The 18,919-nt window shown below is 28.1% G+C and overlaps 1 protein-coding gene across 1 annotated transcript; it reads right to left on the reverse strand.

Annotated features, from left to right (window-relative positions):
• Positions 1-16,659: 16,659 nt before the first annotated feature.
• On the reverse strand, positions 16,660-18,623 carry LOC145836454 (kelch-like protein 25). Its single transcript, XM_082944252.1, has 3 exons — positions 18,620-18,623; positions 17,952-18,098; positions 16,660-17,861 (listed from the first exon to the last, which is right to left on the reverse strand). Exons 1-3 carry the CDS (start codon positions 18,621-18,623, stop codon positions 16,660-16,662), a joined length of 1,353 nt encoding a protein of 450 aa, XP_082800378.1.
• Between the last annotated feature and the right edge of the window lie 296 nt (positions 18,624-18,919).

Raw genomic sequence — 18,919 nt, forward strand, 5'->3', positions numbered from 1 at the left:
GTAATAACATTGAAATATTTTTAGACTCATTGAACGCTTCAAACTCATTTATGAACCAAACCGTAGTTCCGCAACGTACAGCCTCTCCACCAAACAGTAAGTTTTGATCATATTTCCTTGCTTATGCATAAAACATATGAAATATGTTTTTCTAAAAAGTTCACAAGCTAAAAAACAAACAGTTTATGTTTTATACGCTTTTTATAAAAAAACTGGAATAAAATAGTTGACTTTTATTTGTATTAAAGCAGCCTTTTATATGGTTCAGGACAATTCAAATTCGGACAACTCAATTCCGACAATTCAATCCTTAAAAAATTATAAAAATAACTATATCTCAATAAGTAATATAAATTTGAAAAAAATACATACGTAAATCTTATTTATATCTTCAAGCCACATTTTCCATTTTTGCAAATTCTTAAATATTTTTTCAGGTAGTTTAAAATTGATAAAGCCAACTATGTTTTTTACTTTTTTTTAACCAAATCTCAAAAAGTACTTAATGTTTTGTGAAAATAAAAAATGGCTTGTAGATATTTAAAGGACCTACATATGTGTTTTTTTATATTTGACAAATATACATTATTTTTTTAGCTGTGGCCCTTTCAATTTTTTTTTTAATTTTAACTGTCCGAATTTGAGTAGTCGTGCAACCCTTTTATAGGTATACCGTGTTATATTTTATTAATATTTCTTTTACCGGCCAGCATTTTTTTTTTCATTTTATAATACAAAACAAAACTCCATAAAATTACGATAAAAAAGAAAGAAATAGGTAACAGAAGTAGGTTTATAAGCTTGTTAAAGTCAATTATTATTTTATTTTGATTTTTAAAAAGTATACGAACACTTTTTTGTTTAGGATTTTACATTTTAATATACTAATAAAGATTACAGAGAAAGTCTTTAAACTTTTTTAGTATTTGATCTTAATTTACTCTTACCTCTTTCTTTATTGGTAGCATAATCTCCACAAATCTAGCCTAGAACCGCTTTTGAATGATGTACTGTATTTTTCTTAAATTGTTTCAATTATACTGTAACCAAAATAAGACTTAACAATCTAAAAATTGTATACTTTTTCGCAAAAATTTTAGAAGTTTTACAAGACTTATAATTAAAAAGTACTAATTTCATATTTGAAACCTTACACAACATTTCAGATGACCAGAACCAGATTAGAAGTCTCGCAAAGGTGATGCGCCGAAATCAGATCAGGAACAATTTTGATATTAAAGACTTTCTTCTTCTCGGTTACACCCCTGAAGTAGTGAGTGCGGCCCTGGAACTGTCTACCGAGTTACCAGAACACGACTTATCAAATATTGAGATTTGTGAGTTTTAAATTTCAACTATCATTTGACATACCAAGCAATTGGTTGTGTTGTCAAGGACAAACTTTTTCAACTGTTTTATTGCTTACTACACTTATTTTCCGGAAGTTTGTAAAATTCAGAGGTTGATAAACACAACGTTTTTGTAGCTATGATTGCATTATAAATTTAAAGTAGATAAAAAATGTATTGTACTCTCAGCAACAAGTTACACCATCATGTGAAGTATTTTTGCTTTAGTAATTACAAATCAGTAGAAATATTCTTGATTGTGAGTCATAAAACTATGTAAAATTAAATTTACTCATATTTGTTATTATTGGGCGTTTAAAACGTTTACAATTAAAACCTTATATTCAAACTAACATTCAAACTAAACTAGTTTATTAAAGTATAGTATCGATTTATAATGTTAATATGAGAATTTGTATGCTTTACTAATATCACTTTTTGTTACTTGGTTTTTATAAACTTTCATTAATATAATAGCAATACCTAAATATAAAGTTAAAACACTTCTTTTTCACTTAAGGCTTAAAAACATCGGATCATATATTTTTGTTGTAATATAAAATTTAGCTTTATTCAATTCAAGGGATTACTAAAGTTTATCTTAAAGCTTTAACACCTTAAACATCAGACTATCATTTACAATAACAACCTCACACCAATGAAATTAAAATAAAAATTCACAGTGAAAGAAAACGAGGCACTGATCGACTCTCTCGCCGTCGAGATGGCCCGCCAGCACATCAACAACACCTTCGACATAAGAAAGTACTACGCCCGCGACATACCCTACGAGGTGATCTACCCGGCGTACGAGCTGTCTTTCAAGCTGAAGAAAGATTACATTGCAAAAGGTAGAGAGCGGTTTGCTTTTTATGCAACAACAGTTTCTTGATCTTAAAGAGTTTCAGTAATGATAAAGTTTTGTCTTCGTTTTTTTATTAAACAACATATTATGCAGAGTCATGGTTAGCTATTTGGGTAAACAGTATCTGATAGAATAAAAGTAAAACGATGCTTTTTGGGATATTTAAATTACGTGTTAGAAGCTATTAAACTAATTGTACAACTTATTTTGTGATTTTTGCAAAAACATCCTGAGAGAGAAAACAGATAAAAATAATTTTCAACAATGAACACTGATCAGCGTATTGAGACAAAGTCCAAACACATTTTTGAATATTTTTCTTCGGAAAAATTTGATCGTTCATAATTGTTTAACCTTTAATTTAAGCATTTTACTTTATCAGATACAATATAGAAAATACTCATTTTAATTTATTTTTTACCTTTTAATGTTTTAAGTTGTTTTTATCATTTAGATATTAAAACAAGGATTCGAAGTATTAATAAACAAAAATTGTAACTATGCTTTTAATAGAGTGAAAATAAAATGGGTAATGGTATTTATCAAATGTCAAATATTTTTTAGTGAACAAAGAAGTTACACTTTTTAAAAGAAAACAACAATTTTGATCATAAGTTCAAATTAAGCCAATTTTTTGGTATCTTAAGTTGAATTTAGAAATATTTGTTTGTGTAAAAAATACAATTAATAACAAGAATCTAAACCAGCTTTAAACTTCAACAGAAGAAGCGGCGGAGATGAAGGAATTACAAAGAAAATACAAACTGAGTGACAAAAAAATCGAAACCTTGAAAAGGGGTTGGTTTTTTTTTAAAACAAGTAAACTCTTACTTAAAGCCTTAATGCCTTTTGAGTGACAGTTCTATAAAAGTTTTTCGACAGACTTACAACTTTAGTTTAATTTAAAATATTTTTAAACAACATCTTTGATTGACACATTGATACACAGGTGGATGGGGAAAATATAGAACTCCTGGGCCATTTGGACGTAAAACGACCACAAAACGTAAAATTCCAGGAACACAGGCCATATCACCGACCGAGGTTTGCAATATTTTGCTAAATAAGTACCAAAAAGGAGAATACGATCCGAACAAGCTTCTGAAAAACCAATTCAAAATTAAAAACTGCAATAAGAAAGTATACGACAAAGCCAAGTGGTTTTTCAAGATTATAATGGGTATTTATTCTTGTTTACGACTAACCTAATTAGCTTGATACGATTAAGTGTTTTTAGTATATTGTTTATTGTTCAGATGTATTATTTTCAGTAAAGACAAGTTTTAACTTGTTTTTCAGTCAATAAATAATTATTGTGAAAAACTATTTTAATTGTTTCGACTTTAGTAGTGCTAAACTTATAGCTTGTTTTTTTAAGTTATATTAAATTTTGTGAAAAATAATAACTTCATACAGTAACCTCTCGCTTATTTACGCACATTATGTCCACAAAAAAAATGCGTAAAGATACGAGAGATCGTAAAGATACGAGAGGTACCAAATACACTTACTATAATGGCTGTTTTTTGATATAGCTTCTAGTTGAAGGCAGGCTGGGGACTTTCACAGTTTCAACATTTTTTTAACTTTATTTACAAACATGAAAACAAAAAATAAAACTATACATATAGTAAAAAAAAGGATTTAATATTATATAAAATAATAATACTTCTATAAAATTTATAATAATTTTAATAATAAGTATATTTTATCTTTATTTATATGTGACTTACTTAATACTTAATATTTATATTCTATTCTAATTAGCAAACTCAATTCATAATTAAGCGTTTGTTTACAATTAAGAAATGGTCTGGTGCAGACATGTTAAAAAGCTCTGCTTTGTTTACTCAAGCGTGAAATTACTAACTTAAAACAAACCAAAAATAAAACACTTCATTGCTGAATTACCATAGTAACTTTTAGCATTTTAACATCTCTGGTCTGGTGTCTATATTAAAGTTTGTTTCCATAGCCTTTTACAAAAATATGCTTTTGGTGCTGTAATGGATTTATTTTTTTGAACAAAAATATATAAAATATAAGAAAAATGTTAAAGATAAGATAATAAAATTTTCAGAAAAAGATATAGAGAGGTGAATTAGCATTTTTTACATATTTTAAATTTAATATATACAATGAACCTATTTTGGGCAAAATAATTTTTTGAATTCTAAAATGCGTAGCTAAACGAGAGTGTCACGAGTGCGTAAAGATGCGAGAGGTTACTGTACTTGTAAACTTGTTTGTAAGGTGTGATAAGTTTTATTTAAATGATATTTTATAACGTATTAACTTAAAGTTAATAAGTTATGTACTAACTCTTTTATATCTGATAAGTATTTATTTTCATTTTTATGTTTAAACTTATAACAATTATTTTATAACACAACTATTAAAACAATCCATAGAAACTTAATTGTGATAATGCGCATTTTTAGATCTCGATGAGGACGATGATGAGCCAGCGCAGACTGAGGAGAACCCCTTTAAAAGCCCGACTTACGTGCCGATGACGTACGATGACGTGGATGCGCAAATGCGCAGGAGGTTGTACCACGGAGGCAGGCAGTTCACCAAGGAGGAGGTGAAAAACATGCAGGCCAAGTTTGCTGACATGTACGAAGGTGAGCTGAAAGTACAGTTTAGATAAACACTTTGTAGAAAAATTTATATCTTTTTACGGCTGTTTACATTCTCAAAGAATTATTGTTTGTTTAACATTGTTTTTAACTCTGTTGTATTGTGTATGCAGGCCCACGCACTAAAACCACATTGCCGGATCATTTGAAGCAGCCACTGTTCGACCCGTTCATCTCATATGAAAACGATCCGATTTACGGGATGCCCGACTCCGACGATGACCTCTGAGAGATCAACTGCGATAATATAAATACAATAAATAACAGCTAAAATTGTTTAAGTGTTTTTATCTATATAAACATTTTAACCTTTATAAAATAACATATTTTTAGTCACTTTTGACTTTAAAAAAGTATCTATTCTATATATTTTGTAATTTGATTTTAATCTTTTTCTTTTCTACATCAATATTATATTGTTTATATAACTGGTAAAAATTCAACTTATGCACATCTTGGTTCATATTTGTTTATAAAATGACAACTTCTAGATCTAGCATTTTTTTTAAATTAGCACAAAACTTTTTTTTTTCAAATTGATAAATACCTACTAAGTTTAACAAAAAAAGTATCAAAACACTCTTAATAACCGCAAACGAATGTTTCAAAATCAATCAATACTTTGTTTATGTTTTAGTGTTACTTCGTATGAAAAATTTGTAAAGAAACTTAACTAAAAATATTTATGTTAACTTTTAAAGCAATTTATAATATAACTAAACTCTAAGTTAACACTAAGAATTGCCAATATTTACAAAAATTAAGTGGCATCCGGCCTGCCAGCATGCAAATGTGGCCCGCTAAACCAAATTTTTAAATTTACATTAAAAACCTTTGGAATTGCAATAAATAACCCAAAAGGTCACATATATCTAGTATCTTGACGAAATGAATCGGATGGTTAAGTTTTTTTTGTGAATTGAATAAAATTGAAAGGCTCCGGCCCGCTAAGGACTTAGTTTTACACATCTGGCTTACCGAAAAAAATGTTACCCACTGTCGTTAACTAGGGGATGTGCTACTTATTTAATGATATTGGCCTAGTTTACAACAGAACGTGCGCTTTAACTTATATAGTAGACAATCTCAAGCTAGTGCCTAAGCTGTATTTGTTAAATAATCAAAAATTACTTACTTACTATTTAAGAATTTAATAAGCTACTTATAACACTGTTAAACCTAATTCGAGTCTGTTGTGATGAAGTGTGTAATAACAATTAAGAAATGCAAAAAGAACTCATAGTAAAGTACTATACGACGTAAAATACCAACCAATTTAATTATTACTTATTATAAAAGAATTAAAAAAAACACGAGTCAAAGAAGCTGATCACTAAAAATTCTCGTTTAAGTTAACTTATTGAACAGATTAAAAGCGAAATGAGCGTTCGTTTTTTACAACAAAAAACTTCAATTAATACCAAACAAGGCCAGAAGTTAGCTACCAAAAGCTAAACTTAACTGATAACTAAAGCATCGGCAAACCAGCCCAACCTCAACGAAATAAACATTTAAAACCGTAAAAAACTGGTTAGAGAAGAGAAAAAGTAAAAAACAAAATAGTTGCTAAGCTACCTTCCGCTAAAAGCGGTACACTACCTATACTGGCAACTGTAAGTAGTTCACATAAAAAAGTAACTTTTTATTGTGTTACAAAGAAAAAATAACCAAAAATTTTACACTGAGAACTGAACTTCTTTAATGTCCATTAAAACATACGGTTACCCTTTTTTTAAGTTAGTTATATCTTGTTTTCGTATTGAAGTTTTTGTTAAATAGTTGCTTACAACGCAAAAATGTATATGAAAATGAAGCTGTGGTACCTATAGTATTGTACTAAAAAGTATTAAAGAAGTCTTATATTTTAGAGACGTCTTCTTTAGTAAAAACAACCTTTGTTCACTAGTGCTTTTACAAAACAGTCATAAAGCTTTTATTTGTAAGTGTTTTGTAAGTTGAAAACTCAAAATATGTAGAGCTACAAGCTTTGTTTTAGTTACGCCATTCAGTATACATACTCTTTATAGTACTAGATACATACATTACACAGTGCAGTGTATTTACTGTAAATTTAATAAAACGAGAAACTAAAATGTTTACCAGTTAAACTTGGTTTGTTGTTTTCGTTGACTATCAAGCACGCATAAAGCGATCGCGCTCCCATCAAAATTACTTTCAGTATCAAATTTACATCTCTTGTGAAAGACCCGCTTGTAATAAAGCACTACTACTTTTATCGGAGTTTTTTATCGGTAATCATTAGTTATTGACTGCAAAGTCAAAAGCAAGACAACTTTTTTTTTCCAATTTTTGCTTGCAAGAACTAGGTCTAAACTTTTGCAAACAATGTTTCAAAAAACAATGAAAAGAGCTACTAAAATTAACTTGTTAAAATAGTAAGCGTCACAATTTTCAAAACATTTCAAATTCACGAACACCTAACTAAACAATAGAGAAATAAAAAAAATTAAAACTATGTATAATTTAACCGCATAAAAATAAAATGAATTGCCTTCAAGGTTTTTCACTTAATGTATATAGCTACGTGTTTTTAAAAGTTGATGATATTTTTATTTGATATTACAGTTTTCATTCATTACTTCACGCGAAGTAAACTGGAAATGTTTATGAACTAGATTCAAAAGTCTTGCTATAGAATTTCCATTTTTGTATCTTCTCCTGTGAACAAAACCGTCCACATTTAATTAAACTGGTCAACTCTCGCGAAAGCGAATCCCCACAAAAAGAGCAAAAGCATGTTGCTCGCGATGTACTTTCGATTTAAAACATATGTTTTTGATAGATTAGAAAAAAAGCTTTTGTTAAAAAAGCTTATAGTTACTTACTTAATACTTACTACTATAGTTTGCTTTTTATTACTTCTACTACTTTCAGGCTACTGTTTTAAACATTGTATCTATAATGCTTAGTTATTGCTATAATCATTGCATTTTTTACCGGTTTCCAAGATCACTGTGAACTGTTCAGACAGTAAACTGCTAATTTTAGTAGAAAACAAATTGTAGTATAACAATTTAGCACTGACATTAATTTAAGAACAGAATCACAATTTTTTTCATAAGTACTTTTTATTTACATAACATTTCCAAAAGAAAATGTCTTAATTATATAAGTGTATTATACCTTTTTTTTACTGTCATCTATTATAAACGTGAACTGAACTAATAGTTTATATAAAAATATCATTTAACTTGAAAATGTAGTTATTTATTTTTCGTGACAATTTTACATTCTGCTGTCCTAACAATTACTTGATGTAGAGATTTCCAAGTATTAAATGGTAATATGACAGCTATACATAAAAAAAAGCTTTTTAAGATATTCTAAACGAAACACAATAGTAACATATTTGTTCTATATAAAATATTTTGTCGTAACTTTTTACAGATGTTGACGTAAAAAACGTAGATTAAATTAACATTTCCAATTTTAATTTTTTAGTTAAATTACTGTGCCGTTAAATAAAGATTTCAATTTAAACATAACTGAAGAGTTTGTTTTATTTGAAAGTTAATTATTATTAAAAGCTAGGATAACTGATGTAAATTTAATAAATGTTTTTTATATTATTTTTAACTAAAACAACTATTTAAAGCTTTAATCTTTTAAAACAGCTTGATTTTTTGTATAATTTGAAGTCATAACGTCGTTATGAAGTATGAATTCTTGTTCTTAATTTATTGTAGTATACTGTATTTATTTATTTTACAGCATAGAATAATACAGGATTAAACGTAGTAGACGATTTTTTGGTATATAGTTAAAGTTTACCCTAGCGATTAAGAAAAGATAGTTTTAATTTTATAAGTTTATCATGCTAAAATATGACAAATCATATGTGCTAAACGTAATTTATTTCATGAAAAATAAAAGTTAATATCTAAAATATATACATTTAAATGCTACTGTAAGCAACTCAAAGACATAAGTTCAACAACTTTAAAAAAAGTCATTTTTACAAGGAATACAAAGTACAAAATGTATAATTTTAGCTAACATTATAATTGAACTACTTCTGCTGCTATGAGCCTCTTAAAAATTTCTTTGACGTTTTGAAGTAAACTATTGGTAATTGAGACGCATTTCATTCAGATTCGTTTCCACAGGTCCTTGTTCTAGAGTCGATATTAATGTTTACAAAAAGTTGGGGAGTTTCATGGGGATGTGGATCCATTTGATCATCTTTTTGAGAATGTAAAGTTATTTTAACATTCATTCGAAGATTTGGATTTATTTGAACATTCTCTTGGTAATGTGGAGCGGTCTGATTATTTTCTTGACGATTTGGAGCCGTCTGATTATTTTCTAGACGATTTGGAGCCGTCTGATTATTTTCTTGACGATTTGGAATCGTCTGAGACATTCCTTGAGAGTAAGGAACCATCTGAGACATTCCTTGAGAGTATGGAGTCATCAGAGACATTCCTTGAGAGTAAGGAACTACCTGAGACATTCCTTGAAAGTAAGGAACATTCTGAAACATTCCTTGAGAGTATGGAGTCATTTGAAGCATTCCTTGAGAGTATGGAACCATCTGAAAATTTCCTTGAGGTTGTTGAGCCATTCGATTTATGTACTGGGGATGTATAAATTGTGGTTTTAAACCAACCATTTTATGACCTTATAAACCACTTATACTTAATTTAGAAATAGACTTACATAAGTTTTAATGAGTTCAAAGTTTTAAGCGAAGGTAATAAACTATTAAGAGGAAGTATGAACATTTAAATCATATACTTAAGAACTTGAGAATTATTAACCATATCTGCAAAAAGTGGTTCTTCCTGTTGTTTAGCTTTTTCCTGTATTCTTTCGGTTTGCGTTTTGAATCTCCCAACAAAAAGTGAGAGGTCTGTATCTAAAAAAAGTTGTGAAGTACTTTTTATAACATTACTAAATTTAATGCTTCATATACATAAAAAAAATAATAAAAATAATTTTATAAGCTGTAAAAAAACTATGAAGTATGATGTCAAATATCACAGAAACTATCGTAGTATTTAATGTGCATCTACTTGAAAACTAGCTTTACAATATAACATAGTAGTTTTAAAATATACTAACTTTTTAGTTGCAATGCAATAGTTAGTAGTAAATCAAACAAACTTTTAACTTTGGAGTTATTTAGTTTTTCTACTGCAGTTACTGCCGCCTCATGATTTTTCATGTCAACAAAACCAAATCCTTTGCTCTTATTGTTTTCATCTTTCGCAATGCTCACGCTTACTACTTCGCCAAATGGCTAAAAAAATTATTTGTACATGTATTTAATTTTATAATTTATATCATTATGAAGTACCAAGTTAACTTAGTCGAGCCATACATAAAAGTTTGTTTTTTCTTGTTATTAAAAACTTTTACAAAAAAGCTTAAATTTTTTTATTATAAATTTAAAATTACTAACAGCAAACATGTCACGTAGTTCGTTCTCATAAATTAAGTCTTTGAAATTTTTGATGAAACAATTTGTAAAGTTTTCTTCGGTCTGTTCTTCTCGTTTCTTTTTTTCTTCAATACGCTCCTCAGCAGTTTTAAACATGCCGACATAAATCTAAAATTAGTAGATAATTTACCACCTAGTTACATATACATGTTTAAGTGTTAACACATTTGTTCTGTTTTAAATAACGTAGTCTATAGAAAACTGCTACTTAAAATACACAATGCAAATATTGATCTATTCGTATAACACACTTCTGTTCCATCATCCAACACCTTTCCATTACACTCATTAATTGCCCTTGAAGCGGATTCGTTGTCTACAAACTGAATAAATCCGAAAAGCGTACCTTCAGGTATGTCTGTTTTTTCAACCTGTTAATGTTTAAAATTTTCTAATACTTACTTTCTGGCTGAAGTTCTACAGGGATATATTAAAAGACCAATTAGTTATGTATAACACATTTGTTATTTTCAAATCAGAGGGTAGAAGCACTTAACAAAATGATAATTTACTAGTTCAAAAACTAACCCTGCAGGATAAAATATACCCGAACTTTTTGAACATTTCTTCCACTTTTACTTTGTCATACGAGTTCGGAATATTTTTGATAAATATATTCCCATGTCTATTAATTTCAGTTCTGTCTACAACTCTCACTTCCTTTCCCTTAATCACACCATCGAATTCTTCTTTAAATTTGTCAGCTGAAAGTTTGCATCATAATTAACAACAATACTAAGTGTACCTGTGGTACGTACTTTTTACAACCCTACTTTTGACTACTTCTAAAATTTCATTTATTTTATTAATAAAACCAAGTTAATATTACATTAAAAAGTTTATTTCAATATATGAATTGAATAGTCAAAAAAATATTTCAATAAAAGCTTACTCTATTAGAAAAATTAATGAACAATTTAAAAAAAGCTTATGTACAGCTTGCACTTAAATTACAATACTGGTTAATCATGAAAAATAAATGAAACTGAGCATACCATGTTCTTTTTCACTGAAGTATACTTTAGCGTGGCCCAACGATTTTTCATTGTGATCTTTAATGAGATAAACGTCAATAACATCATCGGAAATTTCATGTAAATCCGTTTCAGTAACATCAGTATCAAAAACACCGACCCACAAAAATTTACCCTTGTCATTCATACTAAATTGTTTACACAAGCTTAAACAGGTGTTTTAATTATTTTAAGTTGTTAAAGAAACTTTTACTAATCTTAATTATCAAAACTATTTTAGTCTAGCAGAAAAAGTAAAAAATATGAATAAGTATGTCTAAGCTTTATTTGTTAAATCTCGCAAACACAATTGAAATATTAAAAGTTTTAATAATTTGAACTGTTTTTTAATGTTTATAACTTTATACAAAATAATAATTTAACTAATAAACCTTCTGGTATTATTTCTTTTGTGAATTTAAAGCTTTTTAGATAAAAATATCAAAATCTGCTAGTACTCATCAACTAGAAAGTTTTATAATCAGTTTTGCTTAGTTTGCAGTGCTTCACTTAAAAGTTCATTAATTAAAACCAGGACTTTGAAATTTTAAAATATTTTGAGCTTGAAATCTAAACGAACATCTAAATTAGTCTCAGATATTGATAAAATTAAAATTAATATCTTGTAAATTTGTCTTGGAGCATTTAAATTACTGTTAATTAACTTTATTTCTTCTAATCCTTTAACCTATTTTTAGTACAGTCAGTTAAAAGATTTTTAAAAGAGTCAAAAAGTAATTATACTTGTACACCAATAGGAAATACACATGTTATAGAATTATTGTTTAACAACTAATTAAGGTTTTTCTAACTTAATGCCTAATAAACTAAACAGTTAAACTAGTAAAATAAGTTTTTAATACAATTGATATTAATATATTTTGAATATTATTTTTTCTTAATCTGTAACTACTTTGTGCTACACACAGTGTATCGAAATTAATACTAAATTTTTAGATGAAAATAAGTTAATAATTAGTAATACTTAACTAGTATTTGTTAATTCAATTTTTAGAAACAACTGTAATTAAAATTTAACACTCAATGTTATCAAAATGTTAATAACATAACAATCTGCTTCATGACTTAATATACATGTAAAACCAAAAAATTTTGAAATTGAATTACTATCAAGTCTGTTGTGTTACCGTTTTATATTAGAATATGCCTTAAAGAATTTGTCAATTCATTTCACAGCAGAGTTTTAGTTTTAGTCAGGTAGAAGTAACTACACTAGTTTTAAAAAAATATTGTTACATAATTGTTTAAACTAATTTGGTTTGCATGATTTAAACCGGTGGACAAAGTTTCTTGAAAAAATTTGTTAAAAGTTATTCGAGAGCATGGAAAATTTCATTTTATAAATCGAACAATATTTCTTCGGAAATAGTAAGGAACTTATAAACTAACATGCATTCAGAATCAAATTATGAGTGCATTCGAGAAAGTTTTTCATAATAAACCTTAAATTGCTTGTGCTAACATGCATTACTGTGTACTCAGAGTGAAATTAGAGTGCATTTGAAAAAATTTGTCACAAAAAACCTCAACCGTACTTATTTTTCAAAGACCATGTCGCAGGCTAAATTCGTTTATATTTATATAATAAACATTAAAAACAAAATTTAACTACCGTAAATATAAAAGCAACTAAAATCTGTGAAAATTTTTGAATGATAAACAGTATATAAATTAAAGTCAAAGTACTAGCTAAGTGAAAACAAAACGAGAAGATTTATCAAAATTTGCAAAAGTATTATGGTTTCAAATATAAATGATATAAATATAAAAATTAACAGCCGTATTATAGTCCTACCTACCAATTTATTACTCTTTGTTTAGTTCAAGGAAAATAAAGTTCTCTTAAAACATTAACAATTTCAACTGTAAACTGATGTTGTATGAGTTAATTAACAAACTTTCATCGACAAAACAGCATAAAGCTTACCAGATTTTTTATAGTTGCTGATATTTTTTTAAATGTGTAAATAGTTTTACAAAAGCTACAGAACACGTGTAAAAATAGTTAAGTTTTTAAAAAACTCTATACATCAGGTAAATAAGCAAGGTGCATAAAGGTGCATGAAAAGAAAGAGTTTTAAAACAGTGTGCTAAAAAGTATCTTAGATATAATAAATGTAAATCTTTTAGAATGTGTTAACTAATTTGATAGCCAAACTAAACACCAGGGCTGGATTTAAGTTCTACATTTAAGCATGTCGCTTAGAAGAAGTGAATGTAATAATGAAAAATATTTATTTTTTGCCTGTTCTCTTTAAAATGAAATATTTTTGTGTACACTTTTGTGCACTAGTGTACCCTTTAATGACCACTATTTTAAAGTATGACTAAAATCTTATCAACCCAAAGTACTTGAAAATATAGAAGTCATTTAAATTCTAAGCTTTATTTTATCTCTGTAACGTGAATACAGAAGTTTTATTTATAAGTAATATTCAAAATAGAACTTGTAAAGTGTAAAGAAAAATAAAAAGAATAGTTTTTATTTCTAGTATACTTTCAATTTTCACGAACTAATATTTTGTGTACTATCTATTTTCATAACACAACGTTTACTGGAAATAAATTAACTTTTAAATAAATAAAGCTTAATTGAAATTTCCTCCAAGTTAAACTGTTAAACTTTTATTTTCAAGTAAGTACACTGTAGTTGTCAACGTGGCATGCAAATTTACATTTTGACTTGTTTTTTTATCATCTATTAAGCAAATCTATTAGCAAAAAAAAGTTCAAATTCATATTATTTCAAAAAAAAAAACGAGGCTGTGCGAGCCTTTCACTTTTATTCAATCACATCGGTCGTAACAGATGAAATGCTCGGGTGGCTGAAGTCATTCAATTTTGACACTTATGTTGTAAAAGCGCAGTTTTTATACTCTAAAGAGCGCATGACACGGCATAATCGACGAAGCTAAGAAAAACTAAGTAATGCCAGAATTAGAGCCGAACATGACATGGCTTTGTACAAACTTTATACAAACTCAAAGGCAGAAATTTCAGAAGCCTACGAGCGTACTTGCTTAAAAAAGATGGAGGTTTGTGCACCTACAAATAATACCACATCAATTGAAAAAATATATATATTCTTTATCCCAGAAACAATTTAATAGAACAGCAAAGTTTTTTTATAGCTATTGTAAAATACTTTGCTAAGTTTTCAAACTTTAACAACTCTTTTTCAAAAATAATAAAAGTATGCTTTTTAACGAAACGTTAAAAATTTTACACGCTACTTAAAGATTTACATTTCTACATAAGCTAAACGTGTATTACTACAAACAGCAGAGGGGTGACTGGGGTAGTAACAATCATAAATAGATGAAGGACATATTAAGGGGGCGATTTGAGAAATTATTATAATACTGTTACTGAACTACTGAGTAAGAGAATAGTTTGTTATATTAATTAATTTAATATGGGTTATTGTAGACTAATGATTGAACGTTATAAATTTAGTAGTCACTAAAAATTTTCATTAAGGAATTATATATATAAAAAGTCTTCTAAAAGTAAGAATAATAAAAAACTCGTAAAGTTTTAGAAGCGCGAAAACTAATATAGATCTCGATTTTTTTACTTTTATATTTTGTGCAATTTAGGTGCAATAATAGTATCGCACTACATCGAAACCATATTCTCAAGGCAATTTACCCAAAATAAACCAAGCCGTTACTGTTACCCACTATACCTAAAAATATAACAAATGATGCAATACAGAAAAGTTTTTCAATTAAAAAGTCAGAAATCACATTTTAGCCAATCATAATCATCTTAATTCAGGAGTCGACAGCTACAGGTTATTATTAAAAACAAATACTAATTATGTTAGTGATGTCCATTGGTTTCTCATTTACATCCTACTTTTGTTCATTTTAAATTGAAAAATTTTTGCAGAATTTTTTAAATTTTTCTATTATTGAACTTAATTTAAAACTGTTTTTAAAACCAAAAGAGTATATAGACTAATGTAAAACTTGTTATATTGTGCTTTATTTTTATACAGTATACTTCACTAATCTTAGTTTTCTGAATAAACTGTATCTCGGTAACTTAACTAACTCTTAGCTTTGCGACATGGCGAAACTCGTGTAGATTGTTTTAAAGTGTTATGTGTTAATTGCATTTAAAGAAAGTGCTGTGGTAAATGATAGAGTAGCCCTCAACTTACTTATCAGATTTATAAATTTACTAATTTTAACTCTTTGCTTTAGCGTGTTTTACTTTGTTTCTTTTTAACCAAAAGCTTTTATTTCAGCAATCTTCTTAAAACCGTAGGAAAAAATTCAAAACAAAACAATTTCTGGCAATTCTAGATACAGCTGCAGTAGTTTTTCTTTTTGTTCAAACTATCATTTTTTAAAAGATACAATTATAATTGTTTTGATTCAAGTTTTCATTTAAAGTAGTTTAAATTAATTAGTTTGCTAAACAATACCTTATTAACATTTACTAATGTACAATGAATAAATTGTTAACTTTAAATGTATAAAAATATGAAAAAACTAATTCTGTAATATATTTTATAATAAACAAATATTTATTAAGTTACCGGTAGTTTTAAAAGTGTTAACAAATCTATTTAAAACTATAAGAACAAGATAATTTTATTTTTTGTTAAATTTACAATTTAAATTAAGATGAACATCTTCTATTCTTATCTTCTTTGAATAAGAATTAAATGTTTGACAAAACCTGATATACAATAGATTTGCTGATAGAATAACTACATAGACTGTTTATTAAATAAGATCTTCTGTTTTGGCCCTTTGATGACACTAAGCGGCAAAAAAGTTGTTATAATACTTCACTAAAACAAACAGAAGAGCAAATACAGCTCTGTAAATTAGGGCAACTTTGTAGTAATATATGCATTGAGCTTTTTAAATGTCAAAATAAAACGATTTAAATAAATTTTATTGTACACTATTCGAATATATATTAAGGTTTATGAAAGAATAAAAGCAAGGCAATTAATTAACTACGTTTGCTATGAAAAACCTATGTAGTATAACTTAGCTAATGAAAAACTAAATCATATAAAATTTATAGAAGTAATATAGCTTACAAAACCTAGTGATAAGAAAGTAAAAGACTAACAAAATAAATTAAAACCTTTAAAAGCATAAAAACTTGGAAATTTTGTTAAATTCTTTAAAAAGTTTACAACATTTTACCTTTTTTTAATTTAAAAAAATCACTCAATCCCTATCAATAGTGCCTACTTTTTTAAACAATTTACAAGCAGTAAAAATAAACAAGACATAATTTGAAAGAAAATCTAAATAAAAGATAAGAGTGATAACATCTAAAACTTCAGCTTAGGTATGAGCGTACAGCTAAAATCAGACATTATGTCGGTTACTTGAATAGCTTTTTCAGACCACTTGTTTTTTTCTTCGTCGTATTGTAAAGCTGTAGACGATTCTGAACCGATTATAACAAGTTTTCTTCCAACGGAAAAAGTGGCAACTGCATTTTTTAAACTAAAAGTCATCGAGGTAGGCGTTTGCTTCAGAAAAGCAAACCTTTTACTTTTAGAATCAAAAACTTCACACGTTAGTGACCAGCTTGTCACCCGAACACCGCCAATGACAAACAATTTATTTCTCATAGCAACTGAACTGTGGTCATATCTACTTTCAATCATGTTTGGCATTCGTGACCATTCGTTAGCCATATGATTATATGCTTCAACAGCGTTTGTTGTATTCATGAGTTCAAATACACATCCACCAGACACAACAACTTTTCCTTCATACACTGCACAGCCCACATTAAACTTTTTCTCCTTCATTTTTGCAACTTCTTTCCAACTTTTGTTACTTGAATCAAATCTTAAACAAGAATCTAAAACACGGTCATACCGACCTCCAACAATGAAAACGTATTTCATAAAAGCGCATGCAGCAAAGTCTTTTCGGCTATCAGGCATATTAGCAACAATCTCCCAACTGTTAGTTGCCAACGAATATCTCTCAACAGGTGTAAAAGGCTGGGCGTTGGTGAAAAAACTTTCAAATACGTATATTGCTCCTCTGCAACAAACTGACTTGTGATAGAATCTTGTTGCTTTCATTGGAGGAAGTTCCCAATAAATGTTGAAGTTTCTTCCACTAATCTTGCGGATGTCGTACACCGTTATTTTTTGTTGGTTGTCGTAACCGCCGATAATTGCTATATCGAAGTTGTTCTGACCACAGTACCTGAACAAACTAGGTTCTCCTGGTTTACTTTGGCAAAGTTTCTTCCTGTTTTTTGAACAATCTCCAAGTATCGAAGAAAAATCACCAATTTTGCTGAACGACAAAGACTCACTCAAAGCGTCGTTCACAGCACGATCCGACAGCAAGTGAAGACGAACTTTTGATAGGAGGTGTCCTGCAAACTTGCTTCTTGTTTTAAAGTCGTAGCTGATCCAATAATCAGTGGCGTTTAACACTTCCAACTCTGAATCAACGTGCAACTCAGACCTGGAAATTATCTTTGCCAATGAATTAAAGTCTAGTTCTAAAAAATTATGGCTTTCGTGAATGAACGTAAAACAGCGTTCAATGCAGCACAAAGCTAGATTGGCGATATTTGTCAACTTAAAACAACTTGCCACTTGGTAAAACATTACCACACTTTGAAAGTTGACTTTGTTACTGATTAGTGTCAGGTTTTTTCCTTGATGATCTTCAGACAACAAAACAGCGTTAGCTTTTAATATGGTGATGAAATCGTTTTCGTTCAGCGTTCTAGTTTCTAAAAATAATTGTTCAACTTTTAGTTCTTATTTTTGATTTAGCCTTAATTAAAATACACTTGTTTTACTCTGTTTAACGATTATTGAACATAACATTCTTAAGTATTCTACTTTTTTTTAGAAAGTTAGTTTATTATTGAACAACTATGTTTAAAAAACAAAACAGTATATATAATAATACGAATGTTCAAAATAATAGCTTACAAATACCTTTGCTAAAAACATCTGTGCTAAACAAACGCATTGAAATATCATAACAAAAATTTCTTAAACTTAACTAGTTTAACTTACAGAAACGTACGTAAATTTTGATAAAGCAAGCATTTCAAATACTGTATTTAATCAAGTTTTTTGAAAACTACGCTATTCTAGCTCATAAAAGTTTCAATTTTGTAGGGTATTTGCTTAAAAAAATATTATAGTTTGACATTTTGACTTATATATCTATTTATCTAAATCATATAGTTTTGTTATTTAAAATAACTTCTATGCTTTTTCATTATAGCCATAATAACCTCACCCATATCTTTATTGTCTATATACATTTTTTTTTTTTTTGAATTTTACTCTTCAACATTTGTTACAAATCAAAGAGTAAAAGAATTATTTACTAAGTATATAATTTAAATATAAGTTTAATTTACGGCAATTGAATATGACATATCCTCTAATTTAAGGGTTGCCAAATGTTTTTGGTAAATTTTCTCTAGGCTTTAAAAATTTCCTCCAGGTTTTTAAAATCCCAAACTTTTAGGTCTATTTTTAGTTGAAAGTTAGTTTTAAGGTAAAAACTGTGTTAAAAAGTAAATAAAAGTATTGT

The sequence above is a fragment of the Thalia democratica genome, chromosome 5 (genome assembly GCF_965202585.1).
Source record: "Thalia democratica chromosome 5, ktThaDemo2.hap1.1, whole genome shotgun sequence".
Taxonomy (NCBI): Eukaryota; Metazoa; Chordata; class Thaliacea; order Salpida; family Salpidae; genus Thalia; species Thalia democratica.